General features: G+C 36.6%; 3 protein-coding genes across 3 annotated transcripts; all 3 read right to left on the bottom strand.

Annotated features, from left to right (window-relative positions):
* Nucleotides 1–785: 785 nt before the first annotated feature.
* On the bottom strand, nt 786–3,537 carry LOC107656235 (deleted in malignant brain tumors 1 protein). The gene is made up of 6 exons (XM_016443994.1): nt 3,197–3,537; nt 2,799–3,107; nt 1,970–2,278; nt 1,517–1,825; nt 1,001–1,134; nt 786–902 (listed from the first exon to the last, which is right to left on the bottom strand). Exons 1-6 carry the CDS (start codon nt 3,234–3,236, stop codon nt 786–788), a joined length of 1,218 nt encoding a protein of 405 aa, XP_016299480.1. The 5' UTR covers nt 3,237–3,537.
* Nucleotides 3,538–5,703: 2,166 nt separating this feature from the next.
* LOC107656234 (deleted in malignant brain tumors 1 protein-like) lies at nt 5,704–9,369 on the bottom strand. Its single transcript, XM_016443993.1, has 7 exons — nt 9,186–9,369; nt 9,070–9,079; nt 8,624–8,964; nt 8,241–8,543; nt 7,063–7,371; nt 6,058–6,940; nt 5,704–5,965 (listed from the first exon to the last, which is right to left on the bottom strand). Exons 1-6 carry the CDS (start codon nt 9,367–9,369, stop codon nt 6,606–6,608), a joined length of 1,482 nt encoding a protein of 493 aa, XP_016299479.1. The 3' UTR covers nt 5,704–5,965; nt 6,058–6,605.
* A 3,775-nt stretch (nt 9,370–13,144) lies between these two features.
* selenoo2 (selenoprotein O2) lies at nt 13,145–20,851 on the bottom strand. The gene is made up of 11 exons (XM_016443992.1): nt 20,131–20,851; nt 17,879–18,392; nt 16,733–16,936; nt 16,071–16,248; nt 15,659–15,789; nt 15,235–15,512; nt 14,947–15,108; nt 14,716–14,747; nt 13,865–14,040; nt 13,532–13,697; nt 13,145–13,459 (listed from the first exon to the last, which is right to left on the bottom strand). The coding sequence occupies exons 1-11, from the start codon at nt 20,849–20,851 to the stop codon at nt 13,238–13,240; spliced, it is 2,784 nt and encodes a 927-aa protein (XP_016299478.1). The 3' UTR covers nt 13,145–13,237.
* Nucleotides 20,852–22,104: the final 1,253 nt, after the last annotated feature.

The following is a 22,104-nucleotide window of genomic DNA, read 5'->3' as shown; positions in this document are numbered from 1 at the left end:
AAATATAGAAATTGCAACAACAAACACATATAGTCACTGGGGCTGTCAATCTTCAAAATGGTTACAAATAATTTATATGTGGGTCATCAGAAAGAACTTTTCAAACTTGGAAAATGCATTGCGCACCTACAAAGTGTGGGAAGAGAACATTACTGAACATTGGTTGTGCAGACAAAACAATGTATCTAATGTACATTTTCCCATTTACAATTTGCCTAAAAGATGGCTTTTGGTTACAAACAAATGACAACTAATGTATATAAAAACAACATATGGTGTGTCTTTAGATTGGTGGAAAGCTGTTCATTATTATAGCTGTTAAAACATACAAGCAGGACATGATTATAAAAAAAATATACACCACATAAAGCTGACATGCTTTAATATTTTAATGACTTAAGAATTACCCATGCGATATTAATTTGTTTTTCAATCACATTCAGTATTGCCAATGATATCCCTTGGGTGAATTTGCCAATGTAGCACTTTCAACTACAGTAGTAACATTAATACTAACATTTAAAAACATATAGCTTGTAAAATGTTCAAAAATAAAGTATTTGTATTATATATTAAAATGTTATGGTATTATATTTTATTTACGGAACATAATATTTGAATTTGAATTTCCATTAACTTTCTAAACAGCTGGAATAAAAAATTAGAAAGCTGTTTTTTTTTTCCACCAATAACCTGTGGAAATGTCAAAAAATATTCTACATTTTAAATGAAACATCTCATTACAACTACAATTTCAATACAATAACAATATATTATCCAGCAAGTCAGTTACATTTTCTTGCAGGCTTCTTTTTCTGGGAGACCTCTTGGAAGACTTTTCCATCTTTCTGAGTTTTCCAAGTCAGTGAGAAAGGTCCGCTTATATGCAGCTGCTTCTCCATCTATGAGATTCAAGTGAATGTAAATACAGAGAATCAATTGTAACATGAACAGCCAGAAGATGTTTGCAGCTCATTGTTACTCTTGTCAGTGCTCTCACCTCCTCTGAGAGTTTACTCATGGTTTTGTGAACGTTTGGGTCGAACATGGGGTCGGTCTTTACCTCAATCCTCAACAGGACTTTAACACTTGTGTCTAAGCCCTGGACAGACCCTCTGTTTGTGGAATAGGGCTCTAAAGAGCAGTGTTAAAGAGGTAAAATTAAATATTTCTGTATAATAAATCATTACAATTATTTGTTATATTTATTCTTTTATAATTTTTTATTAATGAAAATATATTACACAAATACATAAATATTATATAAAATAATATTACTTTAGTTTCTTCAAGCACACAATTCAAGTGTAAAAATAAATACACTTAATTTGTGTAAAAACAAATTATAGGAAGGAAGAGCAAAACCTCAACAATCAACAATTTAGTTTACTGATGTAGAATTTATTTCTATAATGCCATATAGATTTGCACACAAAAACACATCAGCTTTACTTCAATTATTGCAAGATATTTTTAAATATGAATATGTAAATATTCAAATTCGATTGGCACTCACCACTGCAGATGACTCCAGCATCGTGCAGGTGATCGAGGTTGTTGTGCTGCCAGTGATCTATGTTACATTGTATCAATGAAGACTCTTTCCCTACACAGTCAACAGAATTCATCCATACTGGGCCAGATCCCTGTCCAAAATAAGCACCACCTTTTGCCTTTATAACATCTCCACAGCCCAGTTCTCTACAAACCACTGCAGCATCTGTTAGATTCCAGCCATCATCAGATACTGTTCCCCACTGACCGTCATGAAGAACCTCCACTCGTCCAGAACAAGAGCTATTACCATTCACCAGCCTGACAGGGACTAATGGCAACACCGATGAAAAGAACAAAAAACATGAAAAACTTTCATGATTTGTTGATAGTAAAAGAACCTTCTCAAATGTATGAGCAAATAATGACACAATTTTGTTTTAACTTTAACATGAATTTACAATTTTCAACTCACGGCCACATATGACTCCAGCGTGCTCTGCAAAAAAACAGTTATGTGTTCCCCATCCCTGAATTGCACAGGTGCTCAGAGCTGCCTCTTCTCCATTGCAGTTTACATTGCCCATCCATATTTGTCCTGATGTGGCTCCAAAATAAGCACCATATGTTAATACTTTAATATTCCCACAGCCCATCTCTTTACATACCACTGCGCCATCTGATCCATCCCATTTATAATCACACACGGTTCCCCATGTTCCATTATGGAGAACCTCCACTCTTCCAGAACAATCGTCAAAGCCTTCTACCAGCCTCATAACAGCTAATGACCATGCAGAAGAAAACAAACGACACAGCAAGCAATTACAATCATATTGATTGTTGTTTACTTACTGGATTCTAAATCCAGTTAGAAATACAATACAAAAAGCTATGGAAGCCCATTTCTGCCAAGGAATAAAAAATAAAAAAATGATTGTGATTGACAGACTTTTTTTCCTCACAATTTTTACTTTTTCTTGCAATTCTGAGTTTAAATCTCACAATTCTGTTTTTTTTCTCAGAACTGCGATATAAAGTTGCAATTATGAGGGGAAAAAAATCTGACCTTTTTTCTCGCAATATCTCACAATTCTATTAATTTTGAGTTGAATTTTTTTGTATTGTATCTCACAATTCTGACTTTTTTCCCCCTCAACATTTCAGGTTTATATCTCGCAATTCTGCATTTATATGTCACAATTCTGAGTTTCTACCTCGCAATTCTTTTTTTCTCAGAATTGCAAGAAAAAAGTCAGACTTGTGAGATAAAAAAGTTGCTATTTTAATTTACACTGACTTACACTGACAGATGACTCCAACATCCTCGGAATGATTGCAGTCATTCAATTCCAATTCATGATATTCACATTTGCTCAATGCAGACTCATTTCCAGAGCAGTTTACATTATCCATCCATATTTGTCCTGAACCTTCTCCAAAATAAGCAGAACTCTTCACCTCGATGGCATCCCCACAGCCTATCTCTCTACACACCACTGCAGCTTCAGACAGATCCCAGCCATCATCACACACTGTTCCCCACGTCCCATTATAAAGAACCTGCACTCGTCCGGAACAAGAGTTTATGCCACTCACCAGCCTGGTTCTGGCTGATCAGACACATGAATAAGAAACAAAAAGAGCATGAAAACTTTGAGCACATGGTATGCGGTTAAACTGTAAAAGGTTTTGTACTCACTCTGACAGATGACTCCAGCATACTTGTCAAGAAGGCACATGTTTTGTCCCCATTTGTCCGCTTCACCCACTGGACATTCTGTCAGTGAGGACTCGTTCCCGAAACATTTCACCTTAGTCAACCATATTTGTCCTGAGCTCTTCCCAAAATATTCCGCTAACTTCACCTCTTTCGCTTCCCCACAGCCCAACTCACTACACACGACATTTGCGTCTAACAAATCCCAGCCATTGTAACACACCGTTCCCCATATTCCATCGTGGAAAACCTGCACTCTTCCCGAACAAGAGCTGCTGCCGTCAACGAGTCTGACTGAAGAAGCCTCGCCTGACGTGGAATTTCCCAAAACTGCTTGGCATGAGAGAAAAAACATTGAGAATCACAATTATATTATGCAATATGCAGGGCGAAAATAAGCTGCTTATAAGTATGAGCTGTGTTTGAGCTCTTACTTTGAATTAAAATGAGCCATATGGTACACAGCTGCGCTGCTGTAAAGAAACTATAAGAAAGATGATCATGCTAAAAGATATGTCTGAGTAATTGAGAGCAACAATAGCTTATTTCAATAAATAATGTTACTTTTAACATTACCCTGATTAATATAATAAAACAAGAAGATAACTATAGTTTCTGTAAGAATTTACTTAAAGCCTTTAGGCTAATGCATTATGAAATATTTTTAATGCCTTGTAATGTACCTTACTATGCATTGTATGATCTTGAACAATTATAACCACATTAATAATACATTATAATACCTATTGTATGTTACACCTTTAGAAAGTATATTTCATTAAAATAGATGACAAACAACCAATTTCAGAAGGAACAAGGAACCTGCAAATATTAGGCTATAATACATTTTAACTTTGGTTACAATTATTTATGAGAAGATAAAAGATATTATAACATACATTATAAATACCTTTATAATGGTTTATAAAGGTCTTATATTACATAAAGGCTTTAGGTGTTACCAAAATTTCTTATTTAGACTTCCTTATAAAGCCATAAATATAAATGTAAATCCTAAAATCCTTCTTCTAGGCTATATGTTTAAAAATACTTATAAGGAGGATATTACAAATCATTACCATTTTTCTAATTCTATTGTCTACTTGAAAATTTGCAGTGAATCATACCTCAAAGCAATCATACTTTGAGATGGAACAAATTAATAAACATTTACATTTATTAATTTAGCAGACAAATAGAAATAGTAAAATAAAGACAGGAAGTTCAAAATATGGCTAAGGGGTTCAAACCTTTTGAAGTGTCCCATGTATACTGCTGTTTTCCTTCTGGATCTGAAATATAAGTTTGTATGTTGGAGATTTAGTGTGCATTTATCTAGAGGTACAACCTCCAGCCCACCTGTCTCCTCCTTTCAGATGACCCTGACAAATAATCTCACCTTTTTAGGGTATTATTTTACATATATTTGCATTATAAATCACATATGCAACAGGTGTAGAAGTCAGCAAATTGCACTTTAGAAGAAAGCCATGACCTATGCAAACAGGTTAGACATAAACGAAAATATAAGGCAATGATAGTCAACTTGTTTTTGTCTTTCATAATGCTGGGTTTTAAGGGGCACCAATCAAGGTCATTGTCATTGTTTGGAACTGACTGAATTGTTTAAAGTAACCAAAAAGTTTAATTCTGCTCGAACTTTTGCAAACAAATAACAATGGCATCAAACAGAAGGCTGTTCATTTTTTCCATTTTGTTTGGTTGTTCAAATGAGTTTTTCCTCCCTAATTACTCTGACAGGCCCCATTAACAGGATGCAAACTGTGAACCTTTTGAATATTTACCTTCCACAAATAATCCTGTATTATTTAGGGCCAAACAAGTACCATAATAAGACTTGTTTGCTTTATTCCATGCATTCTTAAGCCATTCCATGTTTCAAAATAAATTTTTGGCTTTATGCTATTATGCACAGTCAGGCCTTCACCCTGTTTTTGAATTGGGATAGGTTGCTTTTCCTGCTAAATACATGCACGTGTCTGTCTCAGATCATTACCCATTGCAAATGGTTTACAAAACTTTTAAGTATCCTGAAAATACTTTGGAGAAACCGGCTCACCAACTACAAGCCCAGATGCTTTTGTCATGGTTAAAAATATTTATTTATGTTTCAAAAACTAAGCAACTGAATTACCTAAATATGGTAAAATGGTACCATACCTACATTAACAAGTTAACAGTCTTCACAACGTGAATACTTTTTAAGCATAAGTATTTTTTTCTATAAAACAAGACAAAAATACTGAAATTGTGACCACAAAGACTACAAAGACAACATCCAGAAATTCTTTAATCACACTTTATTTATGTTTATTATGCAACTATATATATCGTATGTAAATGGAATTGAATTAAATGAAATTATTATTAAGCATACTGTTATAATATTTTCATTAATTTAGCTCCAGACAGGTTTATATTGAAAATATATGTACAATATTGGCTATTACATTGATTACAAAATATATTAAATTGAAATTTAGCAAGTTAGGATGTGACCCAAAGATACTTTATCAGTATCAAAACACTGTCAGTATCTAAACACAAATATTACGCTTACATTGTCATTAGAAAAAAAAATACAAGGATATTATAAAGCATTGTCATTGGAAAAATATGTAAGATAATTATTAATTTCATTTACAAAGGTCAGACTGAAAGAAGGATGAAGCGATCAATGTCCTATTAGATAGTGTTAGCTTGTTTTCTTCTCTGTATTCCAGAAATGACCTTAGGAACCAACACCACTGTACATTGTTATTGTGGAAAATATTAAATTAAAGATTTAAACTTTAGTTTTAAAGCTAAGGTTAATGTCTTACTAATTCATCAGGGTGAAGCCCCTATTCTCTTATGGAAGATATTTCCATCGGTCTGAGTTTTCAGTGAGAAAGTCCCATTTATTCGTAGCTTCTTCCCAATCTATGAGAATCAAATGAATGTAAATACAGAGAACAGAATAATAACACAAACAGCCAGTAGATGACAGCAAAAAGTAGTGAAAGATACAGCTCAATGTCACTCGTTCCACTACTCTTACCTCTTCTGAAAGTTTATTTATGATTCCAGCAGTGTTTGGGTCAACTCCAAGGTTAGCCTTCACTTCAACCCTCAACAGGACTTTAACAGCTGAGTGAATGTGAGAAAGTGTGAAAAATTAGATTTCTTGCTCAAATGCACCAGTATAACAAACTTTTTTTCACGTGGATGTAGGCTTTAAAGAGCATCCATTGTTCTTTAAAGCCTACAAGTTACCAGCATATTTGAGCATGAAATTTCATGGGCATTTGGGGTATTTTTTGGTACCAAAATCATCAAATCAAAAGTCATCAATGTCTCCATGAAGAAAACACAATGCTGTATTACCTCACTAACTAAAATGAAAGCATTGGCACTTACATCCACAAATGACTCCAGCATCTTTCTCATGGTCACATCTGTTTGGAGTTGCATTATATGAACAGCTCATCAATGTAGCCTCATTCCCAAAACAGTTTATATTATTCATCCAAATTGGTCCTGAACCCTTTCCAAAATAAGCCGCATTCTTTACTTCCAAAACTGTTCCACAGCCCAGTTGTCTACACACCACTGCAGCATCTGATGCATCCCATCCATCATCACACACTGTTCCCCACTGACCGGAACGAAGAACCTCCACTCGTCCATAACAGGAGTTGGTGCTGTTGACCAGCCTAACGTTATCTATTGATCACACAATAGAAGAAAGTTTATATATATAATGATAGTTTGACCATAAAGCACATATACAATCACTTCAGTCCTATACTGACTACATCGTTTGCTGTTAAAAGGTTTGCACTCACCCTTACAGATGACTCCTGCATCTTTCTCATGTCCACAAGTGCCTCTTCCCCATCCACTTGATTTACAACCTCTTAGTCTTGAGTCAGTGTCAGAACATTGTAAATCACTTATCCATACAGGCCCTGATCCCTGACCGAAATGAGCAGAGCTCTTCGCCTCGATCACATCCCCACAGCCCATCTCTCTACACACCGCTGCAGCATCTGATAGATCCCAGCCATTATCACACACTGTTCCCCATATTCCATTATAAACAACCTCCACTCTTCCAAAGCAAGAGTTGTGTCCATTAATGAGCCTGAGAGAAGCTAACAGCCACATAAATGAAAGTAAAAGAAACACATTAACTACTTAAAAACAATGTTTTCTCCATTTACAATGACTATTCATTGACTGTCTTCTTTTGTAGGTCAAAGTCCCACACATGGCTGCATTAAAGAAATGTTTCACCCAAAAATGGAATTTTGCTAAAAATTTACTCACCCTCAGGCCATCCAATATGTAGACGAGTTTGTTTCTTCATTAGAACCAGTTTAGATACCACTTGCTCACCAATGGATCCTCTGCACTGAATGGGTGCCATCAGAATGAGAGTCCAAACAGTTGATAAAAACATCACAATAATCCACAAGTAATCCACACAACTCCAGTCCATCAATTAATGTCTTGTAAAGCAAAAAGCTGGATGTTTGTAAGAAACAAGTAAACCATTAAAATGTTTAGAATTTTAAAACCAGAATTCATAATATTGCTTTCTCCAGTGAAAAAGTAATGTCTTCTGAATGAGGAGAGAAATATGCAAAGATCAAGCACCATTTACAAGTGAAAACAGTTCTAAACAAAGATGTCTGTGGATTTTGATGTGAGTGGACAACAGGGGATGGACTTTTTCCACTGGAGGAAGTGTTATTATGGATTCTGGACTCACATTTTGTCCAGACTTGTGTATTATTGTGATGTTTTTATCAGCTGAACTCTCATTCTGACGGCACCCATTCACTGCAGAGTTCTCCACATCTGTTCTGATGAAGAAACAAACTCATCTACATTTTAGATGACCTGGGGGTAAGTAAATTTTCAGCAAACTTTCATTTTTGAGTGAATTATTCCTTTAATCACTATTTTTTTACATGCATTAAAATGAAAGAGACAGTGTAGAAAACTAGATTTCACTTACGGTCACAGATGACTCCAGCATCCTTTGAATGGTCATACATTCCTTTTCTACGTGATTCACAAGCACTGAGTATGGTCTCATTTCCAAGACAGTTTACACTGCCCATAAATATTTGTCCTGCACCTTGTCCAAAATAAGCACCACCTATTGCCTCTATAGCATCTCCACAACCCATCTCTCTACACACCACTGCAGCATCTGTTAGATCCCAGCCATCATCAAACACGGTTCCCCACTGACCATCACGAAAAACCTCCACTCGTCCAGAACAAGTGGAGATGCCATTCACCAGTCTGATGTTAACTAATGCCCACAAAAATGTATTACCAGTGGACAAAATATGATAAAAGTTTATACTGATAATTATTTGGTTTTGTACTCACGTTGACAAGCGACTCCAGCATCCTTCTCATGTCCACAGCTGTTTTGCCCCCATCCCTTTGAATTACAGTTTCTCAGAGTAGAGTAACTGGCACACTGTAAATCACTTAGCCATACGAGTCCAGATCCTTGTCCAAAATAAGCACCACTCTTTGCCTCAATAGCATCCCCACAGCCCATCTCTCTGCACACCACTGCAGCATCTGACTGATCCCAGCCATCATCACACACTGTTCCCCACTGGCCATCAAAGAAAACTTCAACTCGTCCAGAGCAAGAGTTAGTGCCATTCACCAGCTTAACAAGAGCTAATGGCCAGACAGATGAAAGATTAAGAAACAAGCTGTTAAAAAAATATTAGGATAGTTTACCTAAATATAGAACAGAATCTTTATTCTATTTTCCCCCACAAATTTAATGCAATGTCATCATAAACATAATAATGGACCTGTAGCAGCCTGGGGTTAAATGATGACAAAAGTTTTTAATTTTTGATTGAACTACTATTCACTGACAATATTTTCTTTTCAGTATTCTTACATGAATGGCAATAGAGCAACTTACATTGACAGATAACACCAGCATCCTTGTAATGCAACTGGAAATCTTCTATTTGTTTGGACTCACAGGCAGCAAGTGTGAGCTCATTGCCAATGCAGTTGACATCATCCAACCATACTGGATACCAGTGCGGTCCCTGCCCGAAATAAGCAGCACCCTTTGCCGCTATAGCATCCCCACATCCCATCTCCCTACACACCACTGCAGCCTCTGATAGATCCCAGTTATCACCACACACAGTTCCCCAATTAGTGTTTCCCCAGCGATTAAAAATCTCCACTCTTCCAGAGCAAGCACTGAAGCCATTTTCCAGCTTAATTCTGCCTGAATAACGACATAATGAGAGCTGTTGTCAGTGGATTATATCTGATGCGCTTTCTCAATTTCATATAAAATAAGATTTGTGAGTCAAGAAATATTCTGGATAATTTACAACAAATTTTTATGCACAGCATTTGTGGCATGATGTAAATGAACCAAATTCTATCCACTCGAATTATGTTGCTATTATTCATTTATTTACAGAATAATTCATGTAAGTGATTTAACAAAAATATAAGCTTGCCTGCTTGGTGTCGTGAAAACGTAAAAAGAAAATAGTAAAAAAAGAAAAATAATTTTCTGTGGTAATCAACTGCATGCCACAAATGCTGCACGTCACCCTTAAAATTTTGTGTAAAAGATTTTATACTCACCTTTACAGGCGACTGTAGCATCCTTCTCATGTCCACACGAGTTTTGTCCCCATCCCTGAAAATTACAGTGTCTCAGATTCATTTCAGAGTTATAACATTGTACATCATTCAGCCATACTGGTCCTAATCCCTGGCCAAAAAAACCACCGATCCTTTGCTCGAAAACATTCCCACAGCCCATTTCTTTACATATTACTGCAGCATCTGAATAATCCCAGCCATTATCGCACACTGTTCCCCACTGACCGCCATTGAAAACCTCCACTCGTCCAGAACAGGAGTGACTGCCATTCACCAATCTGACAAGGGCTAATGTCCACACAGAGCAGACATCAGAATCAGAAAAAATTATTAATTGCATACAGAAACATAACAGCCTTTATTTCAAGTGAAATACCAGCAACTTACAGCGACAGATGACTCCAGCATCTTTTGAATGGTCACAGTAAAACTCTCCCGCTTTCTTAGAGCTGCAACTGCTCAACGTAGGCTCATTTTCAACACACCCAATATCGTTCATTGATACTTGTCCCCCACCTGGTCTGAAATAAGCACCACTCTTTGCCTCAATAGCATCCCCACAGCCCATCTCTCTACACACCACTGCTGCATCTGATAGATCCCAGCCATCATCACACACTGTTCCCCACTGATTGTTATAGAAAACCTCCAATCTTCCAGAACAAGAGTTGTTGCCATTTACCAGTCTGACTGATTCGGACGTACTTGAAATGGTATTGCCTAGAACTTCATGTTACAGAAAAAATTAAAAAAAAAAGTAAAAAACACTGGCATTGTCTGTAAAAATATGCTTGTTTGTGTTAGTATTGATACTTACTCAGAAATAGAATGAGCAACATTGTAGCTTGTCACTAAATATATGGACACCACTGGATTTGACTGGAAAATTGCAAACAATTTCCACTCCTACAAATCTTTATAACACAAAATGATATAAACCAGTCATTAATATTAATGTTGACACCAGCATGAAATACAAAAATAGATGCTATGTTATATTATCAAAATCCATATGCACAAAAAACAATCACTAAAATTGTATTTTTGAAATTCAATTTTGAAACTCACCTGCAATGTTCACTTCTGCTTTTGTTTTTCTGTCCCTAAATTAGCAGGTCCACTCTTGTTAAAGCACATGATTAGAATCAGGCATATTTAAATGTTGAGGTTGCCTCCTACTCCATGTTAGGACATAGATTTGAGATTGAGGTTGAGGTTGGTTAAATCTGTTTGGCTCTGGTTCCTCCCACTGACTTCAACAAAACCTTTTTACTACAAGTCCAAGAAGGTGAAATCAAATGTGTCTCACAAATAAGCATGGCATAAAAAAGCAAAAGCATTTAAGGTTCATATAGTACATAAGTACATTCCTGAAGCAAATTTGGGGTACACATATATTTCTTTGAAACATAGCATATAGTCATTCATTTTATATTTTGCAACTGCCCGGCTGAAATGAAGCGTGTCTCATGCATCATGCTGCTTTGAGTACTATTCTAATTGCATCTAAAATCTCTTAGATTTGCTTTACTAAGTAAGTAACTTTGCATTCAGTCTTCAATTTGACCACTAATCCCTCATGATCCCCAGGTCTTAAATTTCACTTGTGCTAATGCAGTATTTTAATCTGTCCTTTTACAGAGAATCTATATAGAAAGGCCAGGAATTTTTTCATGTTATAGTTTTTAGGCAAATTATAGTCTGATTTAATAACCAAATTTTTATTTAACTAATGACCACTGAGATCTTAAAATTGTACATTCTTGTAATACATGCAAAAGAGCTTCATCAGTAGTGACTTCAGTTACTCAGCTATTATTGTGAAGACTGTTGTTTTGTTTATGGAGAGATTACGGCATAATCTGCTCGTAAAATAGTATTATACGACAACTACTCTAATAAATGTGAATGTAAAATTCTCCTTTTGTGTCTCTTTTTGTCCCAGTAAGGTGCTGATTCCACATACTCAAAACATGTGTTATGCACCTGACAAATATTAAATCTGAGATGTAGCCATTTTGACTTTTGCAATTCCTAAAACACATTGCTTTACTGTGATATTATTATTAAAATTATTAAAAGTAGTTTAAGACAGACAGTTATATTGACTGCTGTGAAATAAGTTCCAGATCTTTTTAATCCATTCATCCATTCAACTGTATATTTGCCTTGAATATTATTGAAGCATATCCAGTGTGAAATCCATGGCTCACACTAATTAGCTGCTTTGAATATTATTCAAATAACATTTAGGGGTTTTAGAACAATTTGCTTTACTGAATAAATAATGCAAATAAATTTGAATCACAAAAACTATAATGTCTTCAGTCTTTCAGTTTTAGGCTACACATGTATGTGTAATCATGTTCATCTTTTGTTATATCAGAAATGTACATACAGAACTCTTACGGCTAGGCAGTTGTATACTGTTACTAGAATCACAGTGTTCGGATGAAGTTAATGATTAAACTTATCTCAATGACATTTAGATCTCATTTTGTAATGTGGAGTCCAACTACTTGTGAATAATGGCCTAATGTAAAATTGTGAACAGCAAGAGGCAAAAAACAAACAAACATACAAACATGATATTAAGACTAAATTTATTATAGAAAATATTGTAAATAAATTTAAAAAAAGAACGTTTAAACAAAATCAAGTGAACTGACTGACTGATTTGTGGCTAAATCTATTTGCTTTTATTTATCAGTTTTTAATTAAATATGCCTCTCACAAAATCACAAAATGTATAGTATGGAAGACCTTAGAAGACTTTCACAGACTACTTTTATAGTGCTTTTTGGAGCTTGACAATATAAGCAAGGCAACCACTTTCACTGTAGCCTATGCAAAACAACAGCTTGGACATTCTGTTAAACTTCTACTTTGTGTTTTGAAAAACGTGGAAGCTAGTAAAATTTAGGGTGAAATTAAGTGATAAATGCATAATTAAAGAGTTTGTATGTGTGCACAAGATACTCCTTGTTTTTCAAACTCAGACAGGCCTGCTAAGCTGAACATCTGAATCTTCATTGATCAGATAATTGCAGAATTAACTGAGGTGAAATTAAAATATGAACAATTTAACCAGTTTCTAAATGTCATAGTAATAAAATATTTTTATTAAATTATAAAAAAGTATGCCTCATTTATTGTACCTATTGACATATGGCCATTTCTGCATTATCTGACCAGGAGTGCTGTGTGTTGCTCAGCCTCCCTCAACACTAACATACCTGATCAATACAGAGAAACTCAAAAGAGAATGTTCTACATTTTCTCTGGCTTTCTTTCTGTATTGGATTGGGCTGTGATGTTTGGGAGGCTTTATTAGGATGATCATGTGACACAGATCGTTCTGGCCCATGCAGGAGGTTTACTGTTATATGGAATCTGGTGAGTATCAGCTGCTGCTTTTCTTTTAGTGTTCTCCTTAACTTCCTGTCCCTTAATGCTGTCGCCATCAGCTTGGACTGACCCATTTCCTGCTGACCATACTGGACGCTCCAGATCCGCACTGACCGAATAAGGGTTCTCCAAAACTTTAAGCAGCTGTTGAACCTGAAAAGTTTTTTTTTTAGATGAATACACCACAAAATGTCATTGTTTAAATTATTGCATTTCAATCATGACCTCTGACCTCTGAAAAATCACACCCCTTTCAGCTGCTTCAATTGCATTCTGGGCAATGTAATTCCGCAGTACAACAGCAGGATTGGTGGAGTTCATGGATCTGACCCGTTCTTTCTCTACTGCAGCAGGGTCACTCACTTCGTCACATTCATGAGCCAGACGTCTCCTAACGTGGTGACCATAAATATCAAAAGCTTTGGACTTTCAATTCATGGTAATTTAATAAGTCATTAAAACTTGTATATTCATTTATATTTATTTATTAACAAAATAAGAATTTGTACCTAGTATACATGAAAATAAAGAGCTTGAATCTTGAATATGTATTTATACCTGTATTGTTTGACCCATCTCTGCCAATGATCTCTCTGCTTTATTTTTAGCTCCACTTCATTGATTACGAGAAGGTCCTTCAGCCTGCCAATCTTCTCCAGTTGCTTGGTGACCTCTGGCTGATTGGTTACCATGTTGAACATACCTGGATTTGTCTCAGCCATGGAGAGAATCATCTCAACTCACTAAGAATGGACACAGAGGTACAACAAATGAAAGAAAATAAGGAAAACATAGTATAGGTGTTAAGTATCTCCAAACCTCCTTTTTACTTTTGAACATAAGAAATTATGAGGGGTCTCAACCATGGTTCAACAATCACAGTTACTGTAACTAAAACTAAAACCATAAAAATTTTCTTTACTTGAAATAAACGTTAACTGAAATCAAATAAAATAATTTAAGCTAGTTAAAAGGCAACATTTCTCATATTAATTTAGTTCAACTTGATATACTAAAATAACTAAAACCGAAAAAAAAAAAGAATAAAAAACAATATATGCATACATTAAAAAAAAAAAAAACATTAAAGATGACAATTTTACTAAAAATAATATTTAAATGAAAAGTAAAATGAAAATAAAAACTGATTAAAAGTATTACTAAAAACTCTCATAATATTTCAATGATAGTAAATTGCACTGGTCTTAATAAATAAATAAACTTAGGACATAATGAATAAGAAATACTAGGGCATACAAATAACAAATAATTGTGACAAGTAATTGTGCATAAATATTTTTACACTCAGTGACACTCAGTTTTACCTGTTTAGAGCTCATAATGCTTTTTCAGCTCCGTTTTAAAAGTAGCTAGAGACAAACCAATGCAAATTAATTCAGACAACATACCAATTCTCTTGCCTTGTCTTTCTTGCAACGTGCTGACAGCATCACATTAAGAGAAGAATGCAGAGTACAGGGAAACGAAATTTTGGTCACTTTTGCTCAAAACAATAGATTCTTGCACTTCACAGTCTGAAAATAAAAATTAATTGTCAATATGCATAAACTGGTGAAAAATACATTAAATTGTTTATTAGTATGAAGATTAGACCCTGAGAGGGTGCAGATCCCCTCACCCGGGCTGCATTGTAGGATGATTGGCCACCTTTAGTTCTTCCAGCGAGGCACACTGTTCCACGATCAGTTCCACTACTGAGTCTGTGCTGTCCCTGTCTTTCTGTTCACCTGCAGGACAGGACACGGCACTCAGCAGACGAAATGTGTTTGTGAAGTCTGCACCTGGAGCAGCGATAGATGAAAATATTAGGTAAGTAATTTGTTTTTGAGTAATCTGAGTCAACTTCCATCCAACTTTCCATTTTTATTCAACAGAAAGCCGGAAATATCTCCTCACTCTCACTATACCTGTGATGTGCATAGTCTTCAATAAATCAGCCACCAGCTCCACATCCTCTGGTTCTTGTTGTCTCAGAAGACCCAGCTTCCTCCTCATGATGTCCAGGTAGCAGTCCTGATAAATGGTCATGAACTCATCTAAAATGGCCCCTGCTTTGGCTGACTGGAGCTCCGTGCCAAGAGCTTCTGCCAAACGTGCCAAGTTCCAGCGGCAGACATATGGCTGAGCTTCATAAGAATAACGGCCTTTCTTATCAGAGGCATTGCTCACAAACTCAGGGTCAAACCTGCAAATAACAACAATGTAGGTTTTTAGAATACACTAATAGACCAAGCAATTAGTAAAAGCACAACTTCTTTCAGGATGTAATTCGGTTGCATTTACTGCATTTTTGTGCAATTTAAAGCACAGTTTCTGTAGAGCTAAACAAACCTGTCCATGAAGCCAAATGGGCCATAGTCTATAGTGAGTCCCAAGATGCTCATGTTGTCTGTGTTGAGAACTCCATGGCAAAATCCCACACTTTGCCACAGGGCAACCAGTTTGGCAGTCCTCACGGTCGCCTTGCAGTTCCACAGAATATAAAATAATATAAAAATAAGGTTTTTATAGTGGGAAAAGGTTCTTTTGATTATTAAAATGTTCTACACACTAATAAAATAAGGTTCTATTATGAACTATTCACTGAAAGGTTCTTTAGGGAACCAAAATGGTTCTTCTATGGTATTGCTGTGAAAACCCCTTTTTGGAATGTCTATTTTTAAGAGAGTACATACAAATTCTTGTTTTAAGGTTATAGTGATAAAGTGAAGCTTGTTTTTAAAATGTATATTATTGTTAAAACCTCTCTGAAGAAGGAAGCATTCCTCTCTTGGCGATCTAAATGTCTTCGTTGTATTTCAGGGTAGAATGTTTCAATGACATAATCCAGAAGTTGTGCACGAATATCAGTACGTCCAACACTAGGGCCATGTCTACCTGTGAAGTCATCCACAGGGTGGAAGATCTCAAATGAGCCAAATCTGGTGAGAAATATAGAGAGAGTTATGAGTCAGGGTACAGTGCTAACATTCAGTACAATTTAATGAAACTAAAAGTGCAGACCAATTTCAGTAGATCTCATAATTCAGAGCCAAAAAATGTTTTTAGGGATATATTCAAATGGTAGATGGCAGTATTTAGGTATTAAGACTTTATTCTGTATACTCTAAAATACTTGGACTAGCTTGGACATGAGTAACATCTAAAAAAGGCCTTGTGAGAGATCTATCACATCTCAGTGTGGACCTGCAGTACCCTTAAACAGCTTCTCTACATTCTTTGCTGACACTAAACCCAGTATTAAGGCTGTACAATTCAATAAATAGTTTCTTTATTTAGCAAACTTCAGGATTTTGAAATTCATTTTTACAAAATTCATTTTTACAACTTGGGATTATGGAAACGTAATGTGAGAAATTAATTTCTATGTGTGTCTGAGGATAGATATAAATAGAATTGCTCAACCTGATAAAGGTGGGTGCTATTCTGAGAACCACTGAGCACCTCTCTGGTCTGGGATTGCCACTGTAGAACGCATCCCTCTGGACATAAAGGTCAGAGGTCACCAGTGATCCCGCTCGTGTTGTGGGAATTCCCAATGCAAGCATGGCCTCACTGCACAGGAACTCTCGAATGCTGGAGCGGAGCACTTTACGCCCATCAGACTGCCTACAGTATACACAGATACTAAAGCTTATTTTTTTAAAACAAAGCACATGGACATTTTTTAACCCATTTTTGTTGGTTAATGGCTACCAGCAACTGTTTGGTTAAATTCTTCAAAATATCTTCTTTTGTGATCAACAGAGGAAACTCATACAGGTTTGGATCAACTTGAATTAAAGAATTTGAATTTTGGGTGAACTATCCCTTTTAGGATTTCAAGGTAGATGAATACATCTATTGTTATGGGTTAAGAGTGGATTTAGGCTCATTATTCATAGAATCATAGTGAAAGAGAGATCAACTTGAGTTAGACCACAATCTAGCCATTGTTAAGATTGTAAAATCCACATACAACACATAAGTCATGTTCTTAAGAATTACACTGTTTCAATCCAAAAAAGACTTTTTGGAGAGTAAAATGGGAGTGTGGCACAATGTTTAATGTTGGAAAAATACATTTCATTTTTGTCTTCTGTAGAGAACATATGCTTTTTGTTAACACAATGCATTACATAAACCTACTTACATATAAAATAAACAAATATTAAAACTTTTTAAAGCCTAAATTATGGCTTTTCTTTTCAATAAAAATGGTATATCTTTGCAATACATTTATGCATAATAAATTTCTTATTATTTTTAACAGACCAAAATGCAAAAAGCATTTATCTACCTTTTAAGTATTATTACACTTAATAGTGGATATTAAGGTGTTATTGATATCCTACATGTTACATGTACTTCCTATGGTAATAACAATAAATTATGCATAATTACATGCAATTAACAATAAACAAAACCCTCATTCTAACCCTAACAATATAGTAAGTACGTGTAGTTAATTAAAATTACTCAGTACTTAAATGTATAATTACACTGTAACAAGGACAAAGGGAAATAAAGAGTAACCTATTACTTAATGCAGTGAAGCCAAAGCAACGGTACCGAGAATAAGGCGTCAGTCCAGCGCCTTTAACCTGAATTTCCCACCGACCACAGGGGCTTGTGCTGATCGGGTTAGAACGTTGCTCAGCACCGGCCTCCACCTCCACCTCCCCCAGATAACACACAGCACCGTCACCCAGCTGCCCGGCGAGATGACCAAACTGGTGTCCGCAGTAGCAGTGCGCAGCGGGCTCAGAGCCCGGAATCACCCGAGAGCCACTTAGACATTCAGCCCCGTGCGGGTCACATAAAACATCGTCCGCGTTCAGTCCCAGTAAAGCAAGAGCCGCTTCCGATACCGCGACGAATGTGGGCTTGAGCAGAGGCTGCGGCTGAACACTGGAAAAACACGCCCCCGTCACGGTCCGTGAGCCCGGTTCTAGTGACGAATCCAACGGGAGTTTTTTCAATGCAACGTTGTTGAACTTTAGTCTTTGCAGTGGCGTGACCCTTTGGGCCATTCTGATACTAACGACAGTTTGTCTTGCACTTGCACTGTGATCCGTTTGCAGCTCTGCTCAAGAACATAATCCTTTGATGGATTAATGACTCAACACTGAGCACACAGAAAACCACACCAAATCTATCTATCTATCTATCTATCTATATAATCTTATTACCATGCACCATCTGCAGTAATACATTTTACAGAAAGAGTAGTCTGAAGGATCTAATCATAGTTGTTTGCAGGTTGAAACTGAGATAAATTTCAATCACCTGGCAGGCCATTAAAGAGGCATCACTGACTGTCCCAGATCCCAATGATGAATACGATTGTAATTGCAGCAGGGGTTGTGAAAAAGAAATACAGACTATCATAAATAAGAATGTTTAAAATCGCAGATTGAGGTTTGGTCAGCTACCTTTTGGGAGCCAAAATATAAATCAAGAGTCTATCCATTTTAAAAAGTACAATAAAATGCACCGTTTTGCTACAAACTCCCAACCAGATGGAGCTGTGCATAGTGGGTTCAAACGTGGATTGTCTACAAAGTTAATAGCTGCTGGCATGCAGTTGTTCAACACATATTTTTACATATGAAAATAAAAATGACATTTAAATTCATGTTTTTACTTTTTTAATTTGCTGCTCTTCAAACTCGTATTCGATCTGGCTCCATTCGTCTAAGTACTGCAGTTTTCACGATTGGGAATCAGATCTCAATAAATTAATGATTGGGAATCAGATCCCAATAAACAAATAAAACCAAGTTTTAGCCATGCATTTTTCTTGTTTAATATTCTGTTTCAGTATATTAAATGAAATGGGTTGCAAGTGGCAATTCACAATGATGAATAATCACATTATTGTCACTAAAACAGCAAGGTTTAATACAACAACATGTGCACTTGGTCATGCATTCTGTATTAGAAATTAATTTAATATTGTTATTTTTAAGAACAATACATATTTTTGTCTTTTTTCTTTCTTTTAATTGACAATATTTATATAATCAATTTACAATTACAATTACCTGCCGGTGAAGCATTCAAGAGCAAATCAGTATACTGTTTAGAAACCCCATGCACTCCACAATCAGTGTAACATATCTAATGGGCCATAAATAGAAAAACAATTTACAGAATATGAGACACAGTATATAGACAATTTCTAACTTTTTATACATAATATTTCAGTCAGTAATGGAAGCTAAATGGACTATTGGACAAAAACATTAGTCATTCAGAGTCATGCAACAATCAGAAAGTTAAATATATATAAGATAATGCACATATTTTACTCTACCTAGACATTCAATCTAACCTTTACAACACACTTGCAGTGTTTATTTGTTGCATTTGTCCAAAAAATGTTTACTGGTCTCTTCTGTAAAAACTGATCTGAACTCAAGAAACTGCAGCAAGTATATGAAAGTCTAGAGAAAGCAAATTCTTGATGCTTTTTTTATTTCAACGGGCTCGTCTTCGCAGTCTGGGTGAAAGACGATTTGCAAGCAGACATGCGAGGGCTATACCTGCCACCTGGGTGAAAGCAAGGCCCAGGACTGTTGCTGCAATATGAAAGACATTGTCATTTACCAAGCTGAAGACTTTGAGGAAACAACCGTGAGTGTAAATTCCTGCGAGCTTGATGTTCCTGAATCCACTCTCTGGCAATGGTCTATTGCGACAGCCTTTACGTTTAATACAACAACTGTCTGGTAATGACACAGAGGAATCATTCCCCAAACTTCCTGTTGAGTAAACAGCATCTTGAATAGCCCAATCAGACATGAGCCAATCGCGCCAACCCTCAGCGCCACAGCACTCAAGCGCCCTCTGCAGGCTGTCCAGTGCGTCTGCGTGGCCCTCGTCTTCTCCATAGTCCAAAACAGCTTTCTTAAGCCCGCTACGGAAACCTTCAGCAATATCCTCCCTGTAAAAGAGCCCTGAGAGACCCGCCGCTAGTCCACCCATGAGTGTGGCCAACTGGAAGAAGCCGTATGCCCGCAGAAGGTAAGGAAGGTTGGCAGCCACTCCCAAACATCCCAAAAAGCCCCAAGCGGTCACAGCAGCACCTGTGCCTAACAAGATGATTGGCGCATTTGGGTAGCGGTTCGCAGAGAGTAGCATGTAGTCGGACAACGAAGCCTGCGCCCAGACACCTAGGGTGAAGATTGCAAGGCCCGCTGCCCAAAAAAGGAAGCTGAAAATCAGGAGTGCAAGGCGCAGCAAGGGCATGACTCCCACCGCCCGGCAGCATGGTGGGGCGGCACCCACTGCAGGTACAGGGGGCGCCAGCGAGGCCTCCGAGCACAGCGATAACGAAAGACGTTGCTGTTGGTCAGTGTACTCTCGGGAGGGTGAGAGCAGATATCCAGGAAGCGCCGAAGGCCGTCGGGAAATGGAAGGTAAAGCCGGTCGAAGTGGGGAAGACAGTCTTTGAGCACCGTGCAGCTCTCTTTCCCACTCTTTTGCACGGCAGGGGCTTGGCCGAGCTGGTAGCGAGTCGTAAGGCGGCGCAGAGCTCATGGCGCCGTCTTGTGCTTTATCTACCCCCATTTCACTCTCTCTCTTTTACTCCTCCCTTTGTTTGGTCTTTTCTCATCTCTACCGCCTGTGTTTTACGGCCGGTCATCAACCCACCAGTGCCTATTCACACCCTCGTTTCACCATAAATCATCTTTGGATGAACGCATGGCACGCTTATCTTCGCCTGCAGATTCTCCGCCCTCTATCCGATGTTTATTTGCGACATTTCTTAAACTCTCTTGATACTCCTGCAATGGCTGTCTGACTACACTGCGTCTCTGATGATATGAAGGGGGGTTGGTAATTATATGGCTATGATGCTGTTAACCCACACCGCCCTGATCTCCTTCTACTGGTGCAGGAGCCAACGGTTCAGGATCATAAATGTCTGTTCTGATCGATATGTAGCCTTTATAAACCTTTAATAATCTAATGTCTTTACAACTTTGCTATTGATTAGTTTTTAGATTAAATTTTATAGATTTTCAGAATTACTCATTCATGTTATGTGTGTTGGTGCATATTCAAGGACACACTTTATAGCTCTTTAAACAGGATTGAATGATGTGAATATTGAATTTGCTTTGACTTCATTGGCACATTCACTGGTATTAAAACATAAAACTTTTAAACAGCATTGAAAGAGTTTACGTAACACTTTACAACAAGGTTAATTAGTTAACATTAGTTAACTACTTTAGTTAACATGAACTATAGCATGAACAATACTTCTACAGCATTTATTAATCCTAGTTAATGGTAATTTCAACATTTATTAATACATTATTAAAATTAAATGTTGTGCTTGTTAACATTAGTTAAAGGGTTAGTTCACGCAAAAATGAAAATTAGCCCACAAATTACTCACCCTCAACAAAAGCCAATAAAATAACCACACTTTTACTGAAAGTAACACAATAAAACTGGACAGAATTTATACTTTACAATAAGGTTAATTAGTTAACATTAGTTAACTACTTTAGTTAACATGAACTATAGCATGAACAATACTTCTACAGCATTTATTAATCCTAGTTAATGGTAATTTCAACATTTATTAATACATTATTAAAATTAAATGTTGTGCTTGTTAACATTAGTTAAAGGGTTAGTTCACGCAAAAATGAAAATTAGCCCACAAATTACTCACCCTCAAGTCATCCAGTCGAATCCAGTTGGAGCTATATTAAAAATTGTCTTTGATCTTTCAAGCTGTTTAATGCCACTCAGCGGGTGTTGCATGCTTCAGTCCA

This window comes from Sinocyclocheilus anshuiensis, unplaced genomic scaffold (assembly GCF_001515605.1).
Source record: "Sinocyclocheilus anshuiensis isolate Anshui unplaced genomic scaffold, SAMN03320099.WGS_v1.1 scaffold183, whole genome shotgun sequence".
NCBI classification, from domain to species: domain Eukaryota; kingdom Metazoa; phylum Chordata; class Actinopteri; order Cypriniformes; family Cyprinidae; genus Sinocyclocheilus; species Sinocyclocheilus anshuiensis.
This window is presented reverse-complemented; position numbering and strand designations above follow the sequence as displayed.